The 25,538-nt window shown below is 42.9% G+C and overlaps 1 protein-coding gene across 1 annotated transcript; it reads right to left on the bottom strand.

The window, feature by feature from the left end:
• Positions 1-2,434: 2,434 nt before the first annotated feature.
• Positions 2,435-3,764, bottom strand: LOC309554302 (ADP/ATP translocase 2-like). The gene has a single exon (XM_082255955.1). It carries the CDS (start codon positions 3,542-3,544, stop codon positions 2,810-2,812), a length of 735 nt encoding a protein of 244 aa, XP_082112081.1. The 5' UTR covers positions 3,545-3,764; the 3' UTR covers positions 2,435-2,809.
• Positions 3,765-25,538: the final 21,774 nt, after the last annotated feature.

Below are 25,538 nucleotides of genomic sequence, written 5' to 3' on the forward strand. Positions count from 1 at the left end.
AAATTGTATGACTACAATTCTCCCTCTCCCTCACGGGAAGCACAGTCCTTTCTGGACGATTTACCCCTTCCAAACCTTAGCCGAGAACACAGGGAGGACCCCATCTCCGAATTGGAAATCTTGAGTGTTATCAAGGCCTTGCGGACGGGCTCCGCTCTTGGTCCAGATGGGTTCTCTACAATCTATTATAAGGCTTTTGGGCCTACTTTAGCTCCCCATCTATGCAGGTTTTACAATGCTCTACGGAATGGTGAGTCTGTTGAGAGAACTTTAAACTTGGCATATATTTCGGTCATCCCCAAACCGGGCAAAGACCACAGCGATGTAAGCAATTACAGACCCATATCTCTCATTAACGTAGACTTAAAAATCTTAACGAAGGTCCTCTCCAACAGACTCTCCACCTTCATTGGTAATTATGTTCATAAAGACCAATCAGGATTTATCCCGGGGAGACAGGGATCTGACCAAATTAGGAGAGCTATAGATCTCATTTCTCTGACCAACTCCAGGTGGGACGGAGTTTCTCCTCAAGAAGCTCTGATTCTATCCCTCGATTTACAAAAAGCCTTTGACTCGCTCTCTTGGCCCTACCTCTTCGAGACCCTTCGGTGATGGGGCTTTGGCACCAAGTTCCTCAACATTCTACAGGCCCTCTATTCAACCCCCTCGGCCCAAATCCGCATTTTAGGCCACTACTCAGACTCTATTTCTTTTTTTTTTTTTAGATCCATATTTTTTATTTCCTCCAACCTAGGTGATTTAAAAACATGAATGACTGAAATAAAAAATAAAGGAACGTTGAATTGAGTCCCATCAGGTAAGCCCACCTACTATCAGATGTGCACTACAAATGCAGGCCCCACTGCCAGTAAGTGGGTATAAGGGAATGATTTATGTTAATGTGGAAAGCTGGTGAAATGGAATAAACTTGTTTCCCCAAATATCAACCAGTAAGATTACCAGTTACATTTTATAAATAAAAGGTGTGCTTGACAAAAAAAAAAAAAATAGAAAGTCCAGAACATTCAGGGTATGTTACATAATACAGCATGCCAGGTCACAGACATCTGAACAAGGATAAACTTAGATGACTTTCTTGAGCTCATCGTACAAGACCAAGACAAAAGCACCACCCATTCCTCTGAGCACGTTGGACCAGGCACCCTTGAAGAAAGCCCTGCCACCTTCATCTCTTGCAATCTTCTTCCAGCAGTCAATTGTGCCAATCCTGTAAAAAGTGATCCCGTGCAATGCGCTGTTTTGTCCAAGGAACTGGAGGAGTACTTCTCTACTAATGTCACTCCTGAGGTCTCCCCTGAAACCATTTGGGCAGCGCATAAGGCAGTGATCAGGGGGAAAATAATTCAAATCACCTCTAATCTTAAACGCCAGAGACGGGCTGATCTCATGAAATTAGAATCAGAGTTTCTTGCACTCAGTAAATCCCACAAAAAGGATCCTACCCCAGCTTCCAAAACTCATCTGGAAGAATCCAGACTTCGATTAAATTTAGCACTAACGACAGTGGCGGAAAAGCAGCTTCGCTGGTCGGGAGCAAAATTTTATGCCTCTTCAGACAAAATAGGCCCCAAGCTTGCAGTTAAACTGTCCCACAGACAGCGGTCCCTCACAATTCCCAAAATTAGAACGACACAGGGAACCTTGTCCCAAGATCCACAACAGGCTCTGCGATCATTTCACTCCTTTTTCTCAAAATTGTATGACTACAATTCTCCCTCTCCCTCACGGGAAGCACAGTCCTTTCTGGACGATTTACCCCTTCCAAACCTTAGCCGAGAACACAGGGAACTACTGGAGGACCCCATCTCCGAATTGGAAATCTTGAGTGTTATCAAGGCCTTGCGGACGGGCTCCGCTCTTGGTCCAGATGGGTTCTCTACAATCTATTATAAGGCTTTTGGGCCTACTTTAGCTCCCCATCTATGCAGGTTTTACAATGCTCTACGGAATGGTGAGTCTGTTGAGAGAACTTTAAACTTGGCATATATTTCGGTCATCCCCAAACCGGGCAAAGACCACAGCGATGTAAGCAATTACAGACCCATATCTCTCATTAACGTAGACTTAAAAATCTTAACGAAGGTCCTCTCCAACAGACTCTCCACCTTCATTGGTAATTATGTTCATAAAGACCAATCAGGATTTATCCCGGGGAGACAGGGATCTGACCAAATTAGGAGAGCTATAGATCTCATTTCTCTGACCAACTCCAGGTGGGACGGAGTTTCTCCTCAAGAAGCTCTGATTCTATCCCTCGATTTACAAAAAGCCTTTGACTCGCTCTCTTGGCCCTACCTCTTCGAGACCCTTCGGTGATGGGGCTTTGGCACCAAGTTCCTCAACATTCTACAGGCCCTCTATTCAACCCCCTCGGCCCAAATCCGCATTTTAGGCCACTACTCAGACTCTATTTCTTTTTTTTTTTTTAGATCCATATTTTTTATTTCCTCCAACCTAGGTGATTTAAAAACATGAATGACTGAAATAAAAAATAAAGGAACGTTGAATTGAGTCCCATCAGGTAAGCCCACCTACTATCAGATGTGCACTACAAATGCAGGCCCCACTGCCAGTAAGTGGGTATAAGGGAATGATTTATGTTAATGTGGAAAGCTGGTGAAATGGAATAAACTTGTTTCCCAAATATCAACCAGTAAGATTACCAGTTACATTTTATAAATAAAAGGTGTGCTTGACAAAAAAAAAAAAATAGAAAGTCCAGAACATTCAGGGTATGTTACATAATACAGCATGCCAGGTCACAGACATCTGAACAAGGATAAACTTAGATGACTTTCTTGAGCTCATCGTACAAGACCAAGACAAAAGCACCACCCATTCCTCTGAGCACGTTGGACCAGGCACCCTTGAAGAAAGCCCTGCCACCCTCATCTCTTGCAATCTTCTTCCAGCAGTCAATTGTGCCACTGTACATGATCTTAGCTCCTTTTCTTCCAGACTGCATCATCATACGACGACGGACTGTGTCAAATGGGTAAGAGGCAAAGCCGGCAACTGCTGTTACTGTCTGAGCAATCATCCAGCTGATGAATATGTGTGTGTTCTTGGGATCTGGAAGCATACCTTTAGCTGTGTCGTAGATTCCAAAATAAGCAGCTCTGTAAATGATGATTCCCTGGACAGATACATTGAAACCTTGGTAGAGACCTTTAAGCCCATCGGATTTGAAAATCTTGGCAAGGCAGTCACCAAGACCATTGAATTCTCTGCCAGCGCCGGCCTTTCCAACATCAGCAGCTAGACGGGTTCGAGCAAAGTCAAGTGGGTAGACGAAGCACAAGGAGGTGGCTCCAGCAGCTCCACCGGATGCCAGGTTTCCAGCAAAGTAACGCCAGAACTGGGTCCTCTTGTCAACATTATCAAGGAAGATCTTCTTATACTTGTCTTTGAAGGCAAAGTTGAGGGCCTGGGTTGGGAAATACCTGATCACATTGGCAAGGTTACCACGCCAGAAGGACAAGAAACCTTGTTCTTTGGGGATACGCACAACGCAGTCCATGATTCCTTTGTATTGCTTGTCAGATGTGATTTGTTTGCTTGCATGTTGGACCTGCAGCAGAAGCTTGACTCGTTCAATGGGTGCTACAGCGGTCTTGGAGATAGCAGCGGCCACACCGCCGGCCAATTAGTCCTTGGCGAAGGAGATTGCTGTGTCGGTCATGATGGCGGTCGGTGTTCGAAGAGAGTGGCTCTTGCTGCAGCACTGAGCTTCCGAGGGCTGGGCTCAGACTCTATTTCTATTAAGAGGGGAACCCGACAGGGTTGCCCCCTTTCCCCTCTCATTTTTGCTATAGCAATGGAATCCCTAGCGATAGCGATTCGCCACCACCCAGATATCCGCGGGATTCGCTGTGGTCCGACGGAACACAAATGTGCGCTTTTTGCGGACGATGTTTTACTATTCTTGACATCCCCAATCACTTCGATCCCTAACGTTATGCACCTACTTCGCAAATTTTCCCTAGCCTCCGGCCTCACGGTAAATTTCTCTAAATCTATGGCACTGAATATATCCATTCCAATTCCCTCCCTCGAAGCTTTGAAACCTTCCTTCCCTTTTCTGTGGTGTAAGTCCTCGATCCCTTATTTGGGGGTGCTTCTGACCCCATCGATCGATACCTTATACCAGGTCAATTATCCTCCTTTATATAAAAAACTGAAAGCTGACCTAGCAAGCTGGGATCATCACAATCTCTCCTGGCTAGGTAGAATTAACTCTATCAAGATGACACTCCTCCCGAGGATTTTATATTTTTTTAGATCTCTTCCCATCCCCATCAATAAATGCCATTTACTAGACTTACAATCCTGTATAGTCAAATTGGTTTGGAACAAAAAGGGTTATCGCTGCTCGAGGTCGATTTTATTTAGACAAAGAACACGGGGCGGGTTGGCTTTGCCCAATCTTTGTAAGTATTATCAAGCGGCCCTACTGGCCCAGCTCTCTCTGATTTATACTCATGGACCTAAACCTGACTGGATTCAAATAGAGAGGCAAGCGATCCCCCATCACACACCGGACTATATCGCTTGGTGCCCGCCCAAGCTGCAACCAGCGATACTAGCACCCACCCTCTCGCACTCGATCAAATTATGTAGACAACTCTATCAACTCGACTCACTGGTCTCGCCTATGAAACGGTTGAATCACCTATTTCACCACCCCCTGTTCTTACCTGGGCATGACGTTAAGGCATTTCAATGGTGGACGAACAAAGGTCTATATCGAATTGGGCACTTTCTCACACCCTCTGGCCCTCTCTCCCTCTCCCATTGCATTTCCAAGCTTAAGATGCCGGCCTCAGAACAATTCCGGTTTCTTCAAATTTCCCATTTCCTGCACTCAATGTGGTCAGACAAGTGTATCCCCCCGATTTTGACTCCATACGAACGGTGGTGTTCTGAATCTGCTGAATTGAGGGGGGCATATTGATTATTTATTCTGCACTGATGGAATCCCCAGAAAAACCGGCTTATGCACTTATATGGGAACATGACTTGCAGATGGAATACTCACCGCAGGAATGGTACCGCATTTTCCACAGAGCCTTTAAGGGCATAATCAATACATCCCTCATCGAAGCGAACGTTAAAATACTAACCCAGTGATATCTTGTCCCGACCCGTCTGGCACTCATGTTCCCTAACACCTCCCCACTATGTTTCAGGGGGTGTGAACATCAGGGCTCTTTCCTTCATACATGGTTTTCATGTCCCAAAATACGTTCCTTCTGGAACAAATTTTTCCATTTACTCCGGCTAGTCACGAGCCTCCAGATTCCGCAGACCCCTCAAGTGGCCTTCCTGCACAATTTTCCTCACAAATACTCCAAACATCTGTCCACCCTACTGTTCTTCATGCTCCTAGGCGCTAAGCTCACTCTGGCCAGAGCCTGGAAAAAGCCCTCAGTCTCCCTCAATTCTGCCAAACAGAAGATTTCTTGGATAATGTCCCAGGAAAAGGTTGTAGCCTTTTTACAGGACTGGGTGGACAAATTCTAAGCTACTTGGGACCCCTGGGTGCGCTACCTACAAGTTGAGCTGTAATCCTCCCTGGCCTGCAGTTTGGGATGAATCCCTCAGTGACTCTCTCCGTTTCCCTCTCCCCTACTATCTTCTTTCTACTGATCCTTCTCTCCCCTTTTTCTGCCTTCTTCTTTTACCTCAACATCCTTTTGCAAGTTAAAGTGCCGCTATTCCTCCATGTGGAGCCGGCACCCCACTAGTATATCTTTTGGTATGGGTACAGGGCCCCCTTTTCCTGCAGGGGCTCTGTCATAGTTGGACGGGCAACCTGGTCCCCAAATGTGTCGCAACCCACATGGGTGCTTGGGGTCAGGGTCTCGCCAGGTTCTTTGGCTCCCGTGAGGACATAGTGGTGTATCACCCTTCTTGAGGTAATCTTGGTATTGTGACACATTGCTGAGCCGCACAACTGTCTCATGCTCTTCAATGCCATGTACGTTCTATTACTTGATTCTCGCAGTTGTTTCACCTAGCTTGTGTTATGATAACGTTCAATTACCATTTCTTTTGTTGTCAATGATGACTGTTTGTATTTTCATTTCTATCTCCAATAAAAAATATTTGAACAGCGAAAAAAAAAAAAAAAAAAAAAGTTTGGTTCACCTATACACACATACGAATCTATATGCACAAATGCAATGCTAAACAGGGGAGAAACTGAACAGTATTAATAAACTTTAACTATGGACAAATCTTATATCTTCAGCACTTAAAGTGAATCTAAAGGCAGAAGGTGTTTAACCTCCATGCATTCTAATGCAATCTTATTATAATAACAATTCATTTGTAAATATTCAAACTATTCTATTCCCCTAAATCTACTTGTTCCATGTGGGCAGTGCTTCCAACTCCTTAAAGTGTCCTTATGGTGCTCAACGTGGCAAGACACTCACCTTAAATCCACCCTAATGGGACCACCCTAATAGGGGGAATGGGTTTAGGAGTATATTCCCTAATCCTTGAGCACAACTGAGCTGTAACTATTTAAGCACTCTGAGGGCTGATTCACACCAGAATCATGCAGGAACACGGGCCTGTTCCTTGTGATTTCTGTGCTCTGCTGTGCAATTTGGCAGTCCACTCAATTGAATGCACTGCACATCGCACCAGAATGCACAAAAAGTATTGCATACATTATTTTTGAAAAATGTGCTGCGCCAAATGGCATAGTACTGCAGTGCCCGCAATGCACTGTGATTGTGATCTGCATTTGGCAATTGCAAAGGCAGTGCATTTTAATTTCATTGCGAGAAACGCACATGGAATGCACCTTTCCTGTACTGCATTCTGGTAAGATCCAGCCCTTAGGGTTGAGCTCAAGTTCCAGGAGAACAATCAATCATGTTGCTCACATTTAGAGATTGCAGCAAGTACTATTCAAGATGAAATACATCAAGTGAAGCTTTCTAAATTTGAGTGTAATGTTTTATTGTTTTCACTGGTAATAAACATTTCTACACTATGTAAGTTTCAATATGTCTCTTACCATGTGAACTTCATGATATTTCCTGGAACGTGAGCTCAACCCTAAGGCCCCTTCAACAAGGACATCTTCCATTTTGATTAGCAGGGATCTGTCAGCTGATCCACTGGTGATCAGAGCAGAGAGTTGTGACAGACATGGGTATCAGATGCCTGTCCTCCTCACTAACTTGTGACAAAGGACCGGTTAATCTCACCCCATGTTGTCATGTGACAATGCCAATCTAAGCTGCACCCTGCACAAAGATTTTCCAGCTCGCGGGACCACAATCTAGGTGCCAACAGCCTGAGAGCAATTGCAACTGGCCTAATTAAGCAATTAACCCTTTAATGCCACCACCCCCGTTTTAGTCTGAGCAGGAGGAAGCTTGTACGTCTAGCAATACCAATTACGATTTTAGGATAATCGTCTGTAACACACACTGTCACCACAGACAGGTATGTTCATAGGATTTATCCTATACAGTAGCACTCTTCAAGAGACAGGCTCTTTTTTAGCTTCCATTAAAAACTTAGGAACAAGGTTAACACTTTTCAAAATAGGGTTTAAATAATGAAAAGGTCAAAGTTGGTGCAAATAAAATATTTACATAAAAAAAGGTGTTTCAAAGAAATAGAGTCATAATTCAGCAATAGAGAAATAAGGTAGAATTGAGGAGAGAGAATACTTACAATCAATGTCCTGGGTGTTATCAGAGTTAAGTCAATGAGCCAAGTGTTATCGGTTCTCAAACTTGACAGATGTTCCTGCTTTGATGGTACATGAGATCTCCCAACTGGTTAGGCATCACCCTTTTTCTCTGGGATCAAAGGGGTGTTTACAGATGCCCCTAACCAATAAAATGGAGCATCTTTGGGCTGTCCTGGGTTTATGACAATATCATGTCCCTCCCCTACAGATAGTTTTATACCACTATTCATATCTTACAATATATACCAGTTTCATTCTTGAAACTGATAGAATATTGTTCAGCATTACATTTCGTGTCCAGGGATACTACACACAGGGTAGCTCAGATAAACTTGTCACCCAAGGAATATCTGACAGCTATCTTCCCTTCTATATGTGCCAGTGTGGTCATGTATGACCAAATTTCATTCAGTACGACATTTCTCATTCCAATATATACTTATTATTAGTGTCATGTTCCTGTCTGAGTTTATGAATCGTGTGTGGATTTGTTAAGTTTGGAATTGGGCAGAGCTCTATGATTGCCTTTTATGATCCCCATTTGTTCTAGGTATCCTTAATGGATTTGGTCATAGTTTTACGATAGGTCTGGACAGCAGAAACAGACATCCTGCCAGAGCTCAATTACAGCTCTGCACAGGCCTAAGCGCTGGTTTCTGATGTTTCTGAGTTAAGATAACAGCTCTTTTGAAGTATAAAACCTATGCATTCTATGAATAATAGGAGGAGGGAGGGGGTGATATCACTGCAGCAATGTGAAACTGTTCTGCAAGACTGTCATGACTGACCTATGATAACTGAACAACATGGCAGCTTGCTACAGCTTTTTGTGTGTCCAGTGCGTGATATCATTACAAGAGGTATGGATGACAGGTCCATGTCTGCTCAGTTTATGCAGACCTGACACGGATAGAGCCTTCACTGCTCTATGGGTGGAAGAGTCTGTTTACACCTGACGACCCTCTGATCCGATCTGCCTACACAGAGAAGAATGGATTGTAGGCAGGTGTAGGTTGACCACCCTACACAGGCAGCGCTGCTGCAACCACCATGCCGGGAGAGTGGAGGACAAGGGGAATGCATATTCCTCTTAGGCCTCCATACATGTCATTGGGTGGGTTGCACTCCGATTGGAAGCTGCCACCCAGATATATTTCCAAATGTGTGCAAACTAAACCCTTTGTTTTTAACGTGAATTGTTAGACAGGGTCAATTTGGTTTGTTGCAGGATGGCTGGTAAATGAGCTCGGAACAGGTAACAGGAAACAATACATATTAAAAAATCAGTTACTTCACGCAGTTCTGTTTTGCATATTTATCTAGAATCACATACAATATATATACACTCCCTTTAAAAACTTTTGCAAAGTAATTTTTTTCACAGCCAAGTTCTACAAGGCCAATGCTCAGTACTGTATAAGCTCAAAATAGAGTCTGTTTGTTCTTGTTAGGTTCAAGACAAGATATTCTTCCTTCAGATATTTTGTATGACTATTCATTTAAGTGAATATAGATAAAATCTCTCCTCACATCTTCTGCACAAAGAAAAATGTTATAAATCATACTGAAGTTGTTCTGAGCAAACTCTTTTGATACTAGAGAAGTGTCCCTAAGGTATATTTTTCTACATATGGTGTGATAATAATAGTTATTATGCAGAGCCAACATCAGTAAATCAATATAAAATTCTGCAGGTGTCTTCACTTCTCAGCTGTGCACATGAGATTTATACACTCAATTAGTGTGCATAATTGTAAATTTGAGGACCATAGTTATCTTTAATATTTAAAAAAATATTGATACACCTAGTTGTTTGAAATAAAACTAAGATGTTTAAATTAATAGTAACTTCTTATTTTAAAAATAAAAAATTGTGTACATTATATTTTAAATAAACCAAAAATGCTAGAAGAGGTAACATTTGTTCATCATGGACCCCTGCCAGAAATGACAGATATGGTACTCTGGCATTTTAGATCTTCATTCTAATTTACCTAGGTAAATTTTACAGGCTGGTTAAGTTGGAAATACAGCACTGTTTTTGCAGGAAAATTAAGATTTAAATTTTGGCCAAAACAAACCCAGTATTGCTAATGGGCCAGAGAGAGAATGAACATTTGCTATAGTGAACAAGGAAATCAAAAAAACTAATGTCAGCCCACAATTATTCTAAGACCACTCCTACTGGCAAATACTATGAAGACCACTCCTACTGGCAAATACTATGAAGACTGGTTAAAAAAACTAAGCCTATAGCAGATTATATAAAATTGAAAGCATCCTTTCCTCACAAGTAGAGTTGAGCGAACACCTGGATGTCCGGGTTCGGCAGGTCCAGCCGAACTTGAAAAAAAAGTCCGGGTTCGTGACCCGGACTTAACCCGAACTTTACCCCAATCCCCAACCCCATGGAAGTCATTGGAGACCCGAACTTTTGAGCACTAAAATGGCTCTAAAACAAACATGGAAATGGCTAGAGGGCTGCAAATGGCAGCAAAATCATCTTAAGAGCATGGCAAGTGCTCTGCGAACAAATGTGGATAGGGAAATAACTTAAAATAACAGAAAAAACTGAAAAATAAAAAATAATAATCTTGAATGATGTAGGAGGAGGACGAGGCCCATATGGAGTAGGAGGTTGAGGTGGCGGTGGATATGGCGGTGTAGGTGGAAGCAGCGGTGGCGGCAGTGGAGGAGGAGGATAAGGTAGCCAACACTGGTTTTTGTTTTTAATTAAATTTTTTTTTAAATTAGGGTACACCCCAAAAGAGTAAGAAAGATCAAATCCAACAATGGCTGGGTAAGGCTGGTATACATGTCTATTCTGCACAAGGTATGGACAAGTCCTGTGGGATCCATGCCTGGTTCATTTTAATAAACGTGAGCTTGTCCACATTGGCTCTGGACAGGCGGCTGCGCTTGTCTATGATAACGCCCCCAGCCATGCTAAATACCCGTTCTGATAATACACTGGCTGCAGGGCAGGCCAGCACCTCCAAGGCGTAAAGGGCAAGCTCAGGCCATGTGCCCAACTTGGAGACCCAGAAGTTTAAGGGGGCAGACCCATCATTCAGTACGTCTAGGCCTGTGCACACATACTGCTCCACCATGTTAGTGAAATGCTGCCTCCTGCTAAGACGTTCCCTATCAGCTGGTGGTGCTGCTGCTTGTTGTGGCATGCTGACAAAGCTTTTTAACCCTGTCTTCTGAGGTGCTGGCGGTGCCCTGGCTGCATTGGCGACCTCTTCCTCCTCTTCCCCTGCCTTGGCCTTGTGCTTCCACTGTGCCCCCGCTGTCAGGTGGGAATGCCACCAGCAGCGCGTCTACCAGCGTGCGCTTGTACTCGCGCACCTTCCGATCACGCTCCAGTGAGGGAATTAAGGACGGTACGTTGTCCTTGTAACGGGGATCCAGCAGGGTGGCCACCCAGTAATCAGCACAAGTTACTATGTGGGAAACTCGGAGGTCATTGCGGAGACACTGCAGCATGTAATCGCTCATGTGTGCCAGGCTGCCCAGAGGCAACGGAAAGTTGTCCTCTGTGGGCGGTGCATCCTCTGTGTCCTCTGTATCCCCCCAGCCACGCACCAGTGATGGCCATGAGCTGGCCTGGGTGCCACCCTGCTGTGAACATGGTTCCATATCCTCCTCCATCTCCTCCTCCTCATCCTTGTCATCCTCCAGAACTGTGCCCCTGCTGGACAATTGTGAATTGTGTCCCTGGAGTTTGTGGGTGCAGGAACCCACCCTCAGAGCCACTTGCGAATGACTGCCCTGAAAGCCTTGGAAATTATACCTCTTCATCCTCCTCCTCATCCTGTGCCACATCCTCTTCCATCATCGCCCAAAGTGTTTTTTCAAGAAGGCATAGAAGTGGGATAGTTAAGCTGAGAACGGCATCATCGGCACTGGCCATGTTGGTGGAGTACTCAAAACAGCGCAACAAGGCACACAGGTCTTGCATGGTGGCCCAGTTATTGGTGGTGAAGTGACTCACGCGTGCATGCTGCAGCTGAAACTCCACTATGGCCTGCTGCTGCTCGCATAGTCTGGCCAGCATGTGAAAGGTGGAGTTCCACCTTGTGGGCATGTCACATATGAGGCGGTGAGCGGGAAGGCTGAAGTTACGCTGCAGTGCTGACAGGCGAGCAGCAGCAGGGTGAGAACGCCCGAAAGTGCGCACAGACGGCCCGCATTTTCTGCAGCAGCTCTGACATATCGGGGTAATTTCTAAGCAACCTCTGCACCACCAAATTCAGCACATGCGCCCGGCAAGGGATGTGTGTCAAACCGGCTAGGCCCAGAGCTGCTACGAGATTTTGCCCGTTATCGCACACCACCAGGCCGGGCTTGAGGCTCACTGGCAGCAACCAATCATTGGTCTGCTGTTCAATGCCCCTCCACAACTCCTGTGCGATATGTGGTTTTTCACCCAAACAGGCAAGTTTTAAAACTGCCTGCTGTCGTTTACCCCTGGCTGTGCTGAAGTTGGTGGTGAAGGTGTTACGCTGACCGGAAGAGGAGGCGGTAGAGGATGAGGAAGCGGAGTAGGAGGAGTTAGGAACAGGAGGCAAACTGAAGCACCCTGCAATCCTCGGTGGTGGAAGGACATGCGCCAAACTGCTATCCGCCTCAGGCCCAGCCGCCACTGAATTTACCCAGTGTGCTGTTAGGGAGATATAACGTCCCTGACCGTGCTTACTGGTCCACGTATCTGTAGTTTGGTGGACCTTGCCACAGATGGCATTGCACAGTGCACACCTGATTTTTTCACCCACTTGCTTGTGCAGGGAAGGAATGGCTTGCCTGGAAAAGTAGTGGCGGCTGGGCATGATGTACTGTGGGACAGCCACCGCTATAAGGCTTTTAAAACTCTGCGTCTCCACCAGCCGGAATGACAGCATTTCAGAGGCCAGGAATTTTGAAATGCTGGCATTCAGGGCCAGGGATCGCGGGTGGGTAGGGGGGTACTTCCTCTTCTGCTCCAGTGTTTAGAAGATAGAAAGCTGAACGCTTCCACGGGACATTGTGTAGATGGTTGTTGGTGACCCAGGTGGTGGTGTTGCTGGTGAGTCCTCTGTTTGCGGGGTGGCAGGTGCCACTGTCACTACAGAGGTGGATGAAGAGGCCGAGACTGCAGCAGCAGAAGAGGAAGCAGGAGGAGCCAGAGACCTTGGTTTTTGAGGTGTGCACTCCACTGCAGCTCGTGCTTTGCACTTAGATGCCTGGTCATGCAGGTTGTGCTCAGGTTGAAAAGGTTTATGCCTCGCTTCAGGCTCTGATTGCACAGCGTGCAAACCACTTGTGTCCTGTCATCATTACATTGTCTGAAGAACTTCCATGCTAGGGAACTCCTTTGAGCTGGCTTTGGTGTGCTCAGTCCCTTGCTGCGTTGGGCAGTAGCAGGCGTAGCGTCTAGGGCACGGCCGCTCAGCTTTTGCACCCTGCTCCCTCTTCTGCTGTGCTGGTGGCTCTGTGCGACCACCGCCTCTTCCCCCAAACTACTCAGGTCACCTGCATTACGTTTATTCCATGTGGGGTTGAGGACCTCATCGTCCTTCACATCGTCTTCCACCCAGTCTTCACCCCTGCCCTCCTTGTCGGTCTCCACAATTCTTAAATCCGCAGCAGTTGGCACCTGTGTTTTGTCATCATCCGAGACGTGCTGTGATGGTCCTCCCATGTACTCATCTGGAGACATAAGTGGTTGGGCATCGGTGCACTCAATCTCTTCCACTTCTGGGGCAGGGCTAGGTGGATGGCCCTGGGAAACCATGCTAACAAAGTCATCAAAAAGAAGAAGAGACTACTGCATGACTTGGGGCTCAGACTGCTTGGCTGATTTGCAAGGGGGTGAGGTGAAAGATTGATGGACATCGGCTGCAGGTGCCAACTCTGACGTTTCAGCAGAAGACTGGGTGGGAGACAATATGAAGGAACTGGAGGCACTGTCAGCAACCCAATCTACTATCGCCTGTACTTGTTCTGGCCTCAACATTTGTAAAGGCGCATTAGGCCCTGCCAAATACTGCTGCAGGTTCTGTCGCCTACTCGCAGCTGAGAAAGGTGTTTCACCTGTGCGTGTAGCTGGCACAGATCGACCACGTCCTCTCCTTGCAACAGGACCTCCACCAGCAACACCAGGACCCAGGCCACGTCCCTTATTTGACCTTCTCCTCATATTTATTGAATTTTGGATCTTCCCCTAAATGGGTTTTTATTGATAAGCGGAATACAACAGTATGCAAAGGGTGTATCTTACTGTACCATATGCAGACTAGGCCGCAGTTATTTTTTTTCCCCTAAATGAGTTTTTATTGCAATGTGCAATACAACAGTATGCAATGGGTTTATCTCACTGTAACATATGCAGACTAGGCCGCAATTAACTTTTTTTTCCCCTAAATGGGTTTTTATTGCAATGCGCAATACAACAGTATGCAATGGGTGTATATTACTGTAACATATGCAGACTAGGCCGCAATTAAAGTTTTTTTCCCCTAAATGGGTTTTTATTGCAATGAGCAATATAACAGTATGCAATGGGTGTATCTCACTGTACCATATGCAGACTAGGCCGCTATTAACTTTTTTTCCCCCTAAATGGGTTTTTATTGCAAAGCGGAATACAACAACAGTAGGCAATGGGTGTAGCTCACTGTAAAGTATGAATGAAAATCTGAAAAATAATTGTCCCCTTAATTGGTGCTTGTTGAATAGCAGATTTGAAATGCAGTGTCTAAACGCTGTAAGTCACAGTAAAATATGAAGGAAAAACGTTTTTTTCTTTTTTAAATGCAGATTAAGCAGACACATATGCACTCAGCTTGCATGAAATGGCCGCTACACACCGCACTCTTAACAGGTTGGATACTGTTGTTGTTCTATCCCGCTATTGAATAAAAAAAACACATTTGAATGAAAAACTGAAAAATAATTGTTTTCCCCTAAATACTGAAAAATAATTATTTTCCCCTTACATTGGTGCTTTTTGAAGAGCAGGTTAGAAAAGCAGTGTCTGTCTAAACACTGTATGTCAAAGTAAAATATGAAGGAAAAAAGTTTTTTTCTTTTTTAAATGCAGATTAAGCAGACACATATGCACTGAGCTTGCATTAAATATGCAGCACCGCACACCGCATGCCGCCCACCTAACAGACTGATAAAAGTTTTTTTTTTCTCCTTTCTCCTCCGCACTGGGCTCAGGTCAGGACATAAAGATTGGGCACTGCACCCCCACACAATACAATCAATGTATTTCACTGTCTGATTAACGAAGATTCTTCCTATTCTTTCCCTCAAAGCAATCTCCAGCCTGCCCCTCCAATAATCTCCTATCTCTCCCTCCGGGCTAAAAGATCGTGCACCCCCCCCCCCCACACAATCAAATCAATGTAGATCGCTGTCTGATTAAAGAAGATTCTTCCTATGCTTTCCCTCAAAGCAATCTCCAGCCTGACCCTACAATAATCTCCTATCTCTCCCTCAGCAGCATCAGGCACCTCTCCCTAGTATAGTTTGAGCAGAGAGATGCGCAGGGTGAAGTGACTCCAGCTTATATAGACTCTGGGTCACATGCGTGACTGGCCAATCACAGCCATGCCATTAGTAGGCATGGCTGTGATGGCTTCTAAGGGCACATTAGTTAAATGCTTGCTGATTGGCTGCCTGGCACCTGTTGAAACTGCGCCATTAAAACCGTGCCAAAACATCAAATAATGTTACCGAACAACGGACAGTACCCGAACATACAGTGAAATGTTCGGGTCCGTGTGCGGGTACCGAATACCCAAGAGTCCGGTACGATCCCGAACAATACAGTCCGGGTTCGCTCAATCCTACTCACAAGGATAGTATAGTTTAATATATTGTGTATTGTACTGTTGATATGGCAATGCACAGGAAATTTGATAACAAACTGTGAATGTCATGCCCTATAGATTAAGGACTCTCAACTGGTAAGCTGCTGAAGATTAAAGTCCTGCTGCTCCTATGCTGCAAACCTAAGAAGTGAAAGTTGAGAAGTTGAGGGTTTGAGATTCAATAGACTGTAGCTATCTGATAGAGGCTGCCATTGCCGATTTCTTCTATAGAAAATACTACCTTCCTGGCTGTTACACTGATTTAATGCCTTTAGTACCTTCTGGGTCACAGACCTGGAACAATTATGCAGATAAGAATTTCTAACATCACTCTCACTTTCTAATCTGCATATTTGTTAAAGTTGCCTGACCCAACCAGGCAACTAGCAATTTGAGAAGGATGCCAGCAATGGAAACCATCACTTTCCTCTCAGTATTGATGTACTTTAACCCCTTGCAATACTACTTGGCACCCCTTTAAATGGGCTATTAGGCCAGCGGAAGCAAGGAGGTCTGCCTAATCATGTGACTACTGTGATTGGCTGCAACTATGCTTACATACTCAGAAACTACTACTGCTGGTTCTTTATTATTAGTACAGATTGAGAGCTGTCTTTTACAGCTTGGTCTCTGTACTGGGAAGCTCAGTGAGAGCACTCCAAGAATGGAAACCTATGCCGGCCATGGACATATATTTCAGCATGTGGGCCTTAAAGCCTACCCTCTTTGCTACTACACATATGCATTACAAGAGGTTTAAGTACTGTATTGTTTTCTTTTTCAATATTTTAGTGGTTGTAAATGCTTGATTTGTTGATAAAATAGCAAACATGCCATACTTTTGTGCAATGGTTTTGCACAGAGCAGCCCCGATCCTTCTCTTCTTGGGTCCCCTGCTGACTCTCTTGCCTCCCTCCCCACAGAGTTCCCATCATAGCAAGCTGCTTGTGTGCTTGCTTCCAAGACCCACTCTGTGTGTCCATTGACACACAGAGCATGGCTCGCCCCTCCTGCTGTTCCCTACTCACTGGCTGTGATTGACAGAAACAGGAGCCAATGAGGAGGAAGAGAGACATTTGTTCACACCACTAGATTGATATTAGGCTCAGGTAAGTATTGGGGGGGGGGGGGGGGGCTGAGGGGAGAGCTGCACAAAGAAGGATTTTAACATTATTGAAGATAAGACATTAAGTGAAAAACCTTCTGCCTTTAGAACCACTTTAATGTTTTAAAGAGATACAGTCATTGCTTAACCGCTTGCCGACTGCTCACAGTATATTTACTGCAGCAGTCAGACCCGGCCAGGCAGAGTGACGTAGGTCTACGTCGCTCGCCTGTCACTCCTTCTAGAGCCAATAGCGGGCGAGTGCGCGCCCGCCTCGGCTCGTTCACGGAGAAGTGCGGGAGTGTGACTGGCGGACCCGATGTCCGCCGGTCACACTACGATAGCCGGTACAGCGGGAGAAAGAGAGAGCGGCTTATGTAAACAAGCCGCCTGTCAGTTCTCCCTGTGTAAAAATTTAGATCAGACAGTTCTACTATGTAGAACCATTGATCTTTGTTTTTACACCAATAGCCATGTCCCACTACAGTTAGAAGCACGCCCCTAGGACACACTTAACCCCTCCCTGTCCAATACTGTTAACCCCTTATCTGCCAGTGTCATTTTTGCAGTAACAGTGCATATATATGGCACTGATTACTGCAGTAATGTCACTGGTACCCCCAAAAGTGTCAAAAATGTCAGTCAAGGGTCCGATCTGTCCGCCGCAATGTCGCAGTACCACAAAAAAATTGCAGATCGCCGCCATTACTCGTTAAAAAAAAACACCAAAAATGACAAAAATCTTTCCCTTTGTTAGTAAACGCGATAACTTTTGCGCAAACCAATCAAAATACGCTTTTTGCGATTTTTTTTACCAAACATAGGTAGCGTAAAACAAATTGGCCGAAAATGTTAAAAAATTTTGATTTTTACATTTTTTTTGGGGGGAATTTCATATAAAAAAAAGTGAAAAATATTGTTATTTTTTGCAAAAATTACGCTCTTTTTTTGTTTATAGCGCGTGATCAAAAAATCGCACAGGTGATCAAATACCACCAAAAGAAAGCTCTGTTTGTGGGAAAAAAAGGACGTGAAATTCGTTTAGGTACAGCGTCGCACGACCGCGCAATTGTCCGTTAAAGTCACGCAGTAAAAAATCGCAAAAAAACCCCTGGTCAGGAAGGGGGTAAAATCTTCTGGGGCTTAAGTGGTTAAACCAGAACTAAAGCCTACTATTCTTTCCAGCCAAGGAAGTTGCCATCTTACCCTCTATTTGATCTGTAGCTCCCATGGTCCTACACGTGTGATCTGTTATTAAACCAGCCATTTGATGTCTATACAGTTCAGTTGAGAGCACAGTCAACTGTGACAGTTACTATTCACAGCATGTTTTGAATGTAACCATTTTGGGAAACCCTTAAATCAATGGGTTTAGTTACGCATTAGTATCAGATACAACATGTAAGTGGAGCAAGCTCGCAGTAGCATTGTGCAAATATATGGTCATTTAGACTCGGTTTCCACTGTTGCGACTTGGTGGGCGACTTGACACATGTCAAGTCGCACAGCAAGTCAAAAGTCATTCATTTCTATTTGGCCCATTCTCACTGCCGCGACTTGAGTTGCGGCGACTTGAAAATTAGTTTGTGCACTACTTTTGGGCCGACTTCAGTGCGACTTTCTTCTATAATGAGGGACAAGTCTCACTGAAAGCCGCGAACAAGTGAACACTACAGAGTCGCGCTAGAAGTAGCGTGACTCTGTAGCCGCAGCAGTGGAAACCGAGCCTTACAGTTTATTCATTATCATTACGAAACATCTGAGAGAATTTCAAGGCCAATCTACTGCATGTGCTCAACTCAAAATTAAAGTAGTTATATCTGTACTGTTTTACATTTAAGCATAATAACAAAGCAAACAAAAGTATAGATCTATATATAAGACAGTCTTCGAAAGAGAGTAGTAACTATATGCAAATATTAACAGTGAGAAGAAAATATCTCTGGTGCAATGTTGGAAAGAAGAGACAAGAGAATAGTAAGAAAGGAGGATAGGAAGAGAGCCTGGAGGTGAAATCTAAGTACAAGAGAAGATCAAAGTAGTGGTTCTGGCACAAGGAATGGCAGCACTGTCGTCCTCAAACAAGAGTGCTCAAAGAGCAAAAGTGACCAGCCATTAGCGAAGCAAGGGGTATCAACAACAGGGCACCCCCATACTGGGCATCAAATGCTTCAATGGTGCTGAAGATTGGCAGTTTCCATTCCTTTGTTCTATAGTATTATCCAAGGTTCCCAGATTTTTCTAGAATATTGGTAAGCATTTCATTAACCAATATTATCTACACTGTACTACATTGCTTTATGGCAAAAACAATGTAATTAGCATTGTGACTCACTAATTGACAATTGAATAATCTATATACACAGTAACAAACAAATCTTCATGAATCTTGATTTAATCAGTAAAGTTAATGAAATTACCAGTGAATTGCCTATTTACTTATTTACTATAAACCATCAGTTCAGTGACCTTGCTTTGGAAAGAAACATAATCGTTCTTGCAACTAATTAAGTTTGTTAGCCTTTTTTTAGAAAATTTAATGATCTAAAAAATGAAACTTCAATTAATTAACCGGTGAAACTCTAATAAACTCATATACACATTAATACATTTAATATAGTTGAACTCTTGGCACAAAAAACTTTAAATTCCTATGTAGCTACAATGGAAATATATACACATTTTGTGTACCAATCGTCTCTGCATTTAAATTTTACCTTGTAAAAGTAGCAGTATCGTCATCATTGTGCTGAACATAGTCTGGGCAGAGGGCAGGGGCCCAGCAGGTCCACCCACTATAGGCTGCCTGAAGAAAATTACAGGAAGGGGGCAAACATAAGAACAGTCACCCTGCACAAGGAGAGAGAACAGCAGTCACTAGTCTTTCTTTTGAAAATGTCCTGCACAAAGGAAAAGTGTAGGAGTTTTTTTTTTATGGATTGATGCAATCTGCTGCATCTGGAAGTAGTACAGAAAGGATACCATGATGCAAAGTAAGAATACACATGGCCCTTGTATTTAGACAATATATGTTTATCCCAGATTTCAACTTGAAGATTAGGCTGGTCACCTTCACGTCAAAATCAAAACTTATTTCCCTTTAATCCCTTCCCATTAAAAGTTTTGGATAAAGCGTGGAAATGCTAGAAATCTCGGATTTATGCAAATTTTGAGTTTCTTTAAACTCCTAATAACTCATTTTGAAGATTTTAGATTTGTACAGCCAACTTTAACCTTGGGGAGCATGTTTTGGGGAACAAAATTTGTTAATCACCAGATGAGGGAATTTTTCATTTTTTGATTAAAATGTGAGAATGTATCTCCTGCATCACAGTAGGTGTATGCCAGAATACTAAAAATAGGGAGTGGAAAAACCTAGTGGACTAGGGCAAACCTGGATGACAAAAAAGAAGTACTGAACTAAACATCAGAGTTGATAGACTTACATACTTTGGAGCAGTTTAATACTTCAATGACTTTCCCCCTTTTTTTTTTTTTTTGCAAGGTCACTGTTGGATTTACTTGCATAGGCCTTGCAAAATAATATATGCAGTTAAACAGCTTAAGCTCAGACTGTACTGCTTTTGTCAGCTGCTGTTGAGTATGATTTCCAGTAGTGCGGGTCAAAAGGGTTTAACTATTATTTCAGGTAATTACATAGCGCTGTCAATTTACGCAGCTTTACATATACATTGCACATTCACATCAATCCCTGCCCTCCAGGAGCCTACAACCTAAGTTCCCTAACTCACATACATACACAGTAGGGACAATTTTTTTTTAAATACAGGATCCAATTAACCTACCAGCATGTCTTTTGGAGTGTGGGAGGAAACCAGAGTACCTGGAGGAAACCCATACAGGCACAGGGAGAACATGCAAATTCCAAGCAGGTAGTGTCGTGGTCGGGATTCAAACCAGCGACCCTCTTGCTGCTAGGTGAAAGTGCTATTCATCCAATCAATCATTCATGTGCATGTCCTAATAGCGTGAGCTGGAAATGTGATAAAAATATGGGATAACTTGGTATAATGTGTTGAGTTTTAAATCCTGTGGGTATGGATCCAGGGGATTATGTGTTGGAGGATTACACAGGTTGAACTGGATGGACTATTGTCTTTATTCAACCTCACCTACTATGTAACTATGTAACATCTAGGAGATTGCTACAATATTCTTGTCTATGAAAAGAAAAAAAAGAAAAAAAAAGAAAAATCAACCTCGAGGAAGGGGCTGTACCCTACATAAAGAGAAGTGGTGAGTTACTGGCCAGGTAGAAGAGAACACACTAACTGATTCTTCATACAATTGCATACCTCCATAGATCTCAATCTGACAGGTAACTTGCTTATTCAGAAGAATGCACAGACAGCTGAACTCTACAGTAATACACAGAAGTTGAATTCAATGAAGTTTTACATCACAAAGTACAATACAGAGAATACTTTTCCAGCATTTTTCTGTGTAAGGATACAATTACTTTAAGCCCTCTCTCTGCAATGAACAGAAATTATTTTAGTTATTATGAGGAAAGCATGGAGGGTCTAACTAGGACTGTACTGATTAGCACTCAATAGGAGAAGTGAGGGGGGGAACATAAGAAATGCACAATTCGAGTTGATGTGGCTTTAATCTACTACAAGATGTAAGTAGATACACAATATTAACAATACAATGTAATACAATTGCTATAGCATGAAACACATACTAGATGGAACACAGCAGCTGTCAGTGATTTCTAAAGCCAGGATAGTCTGTGGAACACAAACAGTTTATGTAGAAGATTAAAAGTCAGCTTGTGTAGGAAACATTGGGGAATTTGGGGTAACCCAATTGTTCCTCTCTCTCCTTCATATATTCTGAAGTTTACAATAAATGTGTTCAAGTTGTTCTACAAATTAACTGGCACCAATGTTATTTCTATTAACACCTCAGAGAAAGAACAAACCCTGAGACAGATGTGCTTAGAAACTACAACCAAGTACATTTTGGTCTATTACCCTTTGTGGAGGTCATTTTCTGGTATTTCAGGGTAAACAGAGTTACACAATCGGCACTGGCAAAAAAAAGGGCAGTTATTTGCAGAAAAACCGCAATATATATTTGGATGTTTGCAGACACATTATTGAATATTGATTTCATCTTACTGTAATAATCAATTCAATTGCATTTCCACTGATATTATATTTTTTTGTGTTTCTTTTTTTTTTTTTTTTTTTTTACACTCCAAAGTAACATAAATTCATTTCTTTTTAATCTCTCTGACAAGCTTGCATATTAAGCTGTCTACTGCTATGACCTGACATATTATTCCAGTTTCAGAATTTCTGTGTTTTCTAACCCGCTTGCTATTTTCTCTTGAGTGTTAGTAATTAAGTCAAGTTCACTGTCATAGACCCCATGACATCAGCCTCATACATCTCCAGAAGACTGTTTATCTTGTGCTAGCAAAAATATTGATTTATATCAGCATGTTAAAGAGAACATATAGTCTTATTAAGGTTTTCCACTCATTATGTGAACATGATAATCCAATATACAATTTTATAACACTAAATTGTGTTTTTTATGTTGTTTTATTTACAGTTTTTAATTATGTTAATAAAGCAGCCACTTTGATGTGATCCATAAAACTCATGTGCTTAGTAGTGTTGAAATGCAAATCTATAGTCAGATAAACACAGGTCGATTGAAAAATAGGACAATTCAATCTGCAAATTGGCTATCGCCTGCACAGAGATTAATTGATAAAAAAAAAACACACAAAAACAAAAAAAAAAAAAAAAACAGACTGCAGAGCACCTACATTCAAATTTTATTTGGCACTAAATATCAATGCAGCATTTAAATGCATAACTATACATTTATTGATGTGTTAATATGGAGCTGCAATGATATATTTATTTTTTTAAATTTGGCTTTTAAATTTTGGAGTTTACTTTAAAAGGACCCTATGAGCACAAAAAAAAAAAAAAAAATTGCACCTCTGAATTTGTCATTTTTATCCTTTTGCAAAACTCAACTGTGTCTCTGCCCTGGAACAAGTATACTCATATCTGGTTTACTAGCACCTACTTCTTGAAGGTCGGGAAATCATTAAAAGTGCATATAAATTCAAAATTATTATAGACTTTTAAACAGAAACTTAACGTGTACGTAAACTCAAAACATATTTTTCAGTATATTTGGCATGATGCCTCACTGTCTACGGTTTTCTGAAGCAAATACATTTTTAATGAATCTATTGCAAAATTTCTTACCCAGAGACCCTGCCAGCAACAGCAGTTCTAAAGGCTGAGGACACTAAACCACTGCCTTGCAATTAGCAGAAGCGTTTTCAGTCTCCGCATGCACCATTTCTGTTAGTCTGTGGGCTGCCTATCTAATAGATGTAAAAGGGAGCATATTGGCCAACTGAACGAGCTGTTATTGGCAAGTTATCCAAGAATAGAATTTTGCAACAGATTCAAAAAATATTTTCTTGAGAGACCTGTATTTAGTGGGACATGATGCTAAAATACTAAAAAATTAATTCAGGGTTTGCACACACTTTTAGTGAAGTAAGGTCAATGAAAACCTTCCAAAGAACCTGCAGAAAAAAAAAAATCAGCAATGCTGATTGCAAACTTACTTATTCATGTATGTATTACAGTTACTTCTATAGTGCCATCAACTTACGCAGCTTTCTTCCTTGTCATCCTTAAGGGCTGGTTCACACCTGAACCATATAGAAATGGCAGAGTTCCTGTGCATTTCACTGCATTGCGATTTTGATCCCATTCATTTGAATTCACTGAAATCACATCAAATCACACCAAAACTAGTGTATTAATGGCCGACAGTTTAAGGTACATATTGAAAATTGGTGTTTGTTAAAAATTAGTGAGAACGTACCAACATCCCAAATGATGCTAAACAAAGAAAGACAGTCCGTGTGGGATCTGGGTGAGAGATCGGAACACTAGGACTGTTTTTCACAGTTGGGGAGGGGTGGGGGGGAAAGAGGTGTGGGAAAGGAGAAAGGCATGGAGGACAAGGAAACCAGAGATGGGGGGAGCTGGGCAGGGGGTGGCAAGGGACAAAAAGGGAAAGGAGGGGCAGGAAGGGAAGTGGGGAGAGGAAAGAGGGAAGGGAGGGAAGAAGAGAGACAAAGGAAGGAAAAAGGAACAGTGGGGAAAACAAAACAGTAGGGGAGGAGGGCTAGTGGGATTTTGAAGCGGTACTGTAAATCTGGAAGATATACAACTAGTTTGTAAAAATATAAATTTTATTGTACATAGTTAAAATCGCAAAAAGACATACGACTAAGACATACAATTAGAATGCAGAACATACATCACTGTATCGAATGTTGACATACAGGCAATGAACAGGCAATAAAAATAGACACATAGGACAATAACCGGTGGTCAATTGAGCACCTGGTATCTACCCAACATGTTTCGCAGACAATTAAATCCGCTTCCTCAGGGGTTTTAGTACAAGATATATTGTTTTGCCTTGAAGTTCCTGTGTGACAGAAAATATACATTAGAAATACTGCATACAAATTAATGCATAAGGGAGTCACTACAAGCACATGCACACCCGTGTCTCGTGTCTCCTCCGCCCCACACATACAAAGGCCACCACCCAGTGAACGCCTCACCAACGGATGTGGAGGGGGTATAGGCATGCAGAGAGCAGTGAGTGGTAGCTAGATAAGGATGCTCAGGTTTAGAAACACAGAGAAAAGGTTTTTTTTTTCTTTCAAAAGGTAAAAATACCTGTATATAAACAATGATGGTAAGTATTTGCTGCCAAAGATGCTTAAATGCTATAACCCATCAGCGTAACATAAAATGTATCACTCTCTGTGAAACAGAGAGGTTCTGGATTAGTAATAATAAAAGGCAAACAGACCTTCATAGTTAAATACAGGAATTGTGGGGCTGGGCTTACCAAGCCACAGGAGATGTGTATCCTGTCAAACCGGACTGAAAGAACACATAAGGACTGAAGCTCGATTTTGGGGTGCCGAGAACCTTGTTTGGGTTTAAACGTTGGAGAGATGGGGTAAGTTACTCTCCTAAGGGGGGGAGATATTCCCCTATCGTCACCGGCACTGCACAGTCTAAATTAATAGAAAAGAGACAAGGTCAAGCAAATGGAGCTAGGGTCAGTGTTCGAGTCTCGGTGATAGAGCTCCACACTGCTTACCTCTATGTAGGTCTGATGGCGAAAACAGCGGCATCTGCAATGATGATGCCGGTGTGCTGCTATAAATGCCTCCCCTCAACCCGGTGCGGTGACGCACATCCGGGTGGATGTGACGTCATTACGCCGAGCCAGGTCCCTAACCGCAGCTGTGCACAGCCACAAAGCCGGACATGGGCGGGACCATTGTCCCGCTGTCTCGGCCAGCCCAGAGACCACACATCCGTTGGGGGTGCCAGGCAATGGCGACCTCTGCAGGGGGGACGGGAAGTGACACGAGAATGTACATGTGCAATGACTGAAACCCAAACCGCATTACAAAAGGAATGTGAAGACATATTGAACATCAACAAACAATTAACCAATATGCAATATATTAAACAGTGAATAAACAGTACATAAAGTGTATGGAACACCCTTTGGAAGTATGGTAATTTTTTATGATATAAATGCATCTTGCAGCCACTCGGACATCAAATGTCCATCTGTGGCTGTCAGTAGACATCAACAATATTTGAATTATTTCCTCTGTGTGAAACACTCAAGTTACATAGATAATCATAGGAACATTTTTGTCACTGGTGATGAACAAAAAATGTTTATTAGCATTCATGGGAACAGAGAAAAAAAG

This window comes from Pelophylax lessonae (assembly GCF_965119305.1).
Source record: "Pelophylax lessonae genome assembly, chromosome: 1".
NCBI classification, from domain to species: domain Eukaryota; kingdom Metazoa; phylum Chordata; class Amphibia; order Anura; family Ranidae; genus Pelophylax; species Pelophylax lessonae.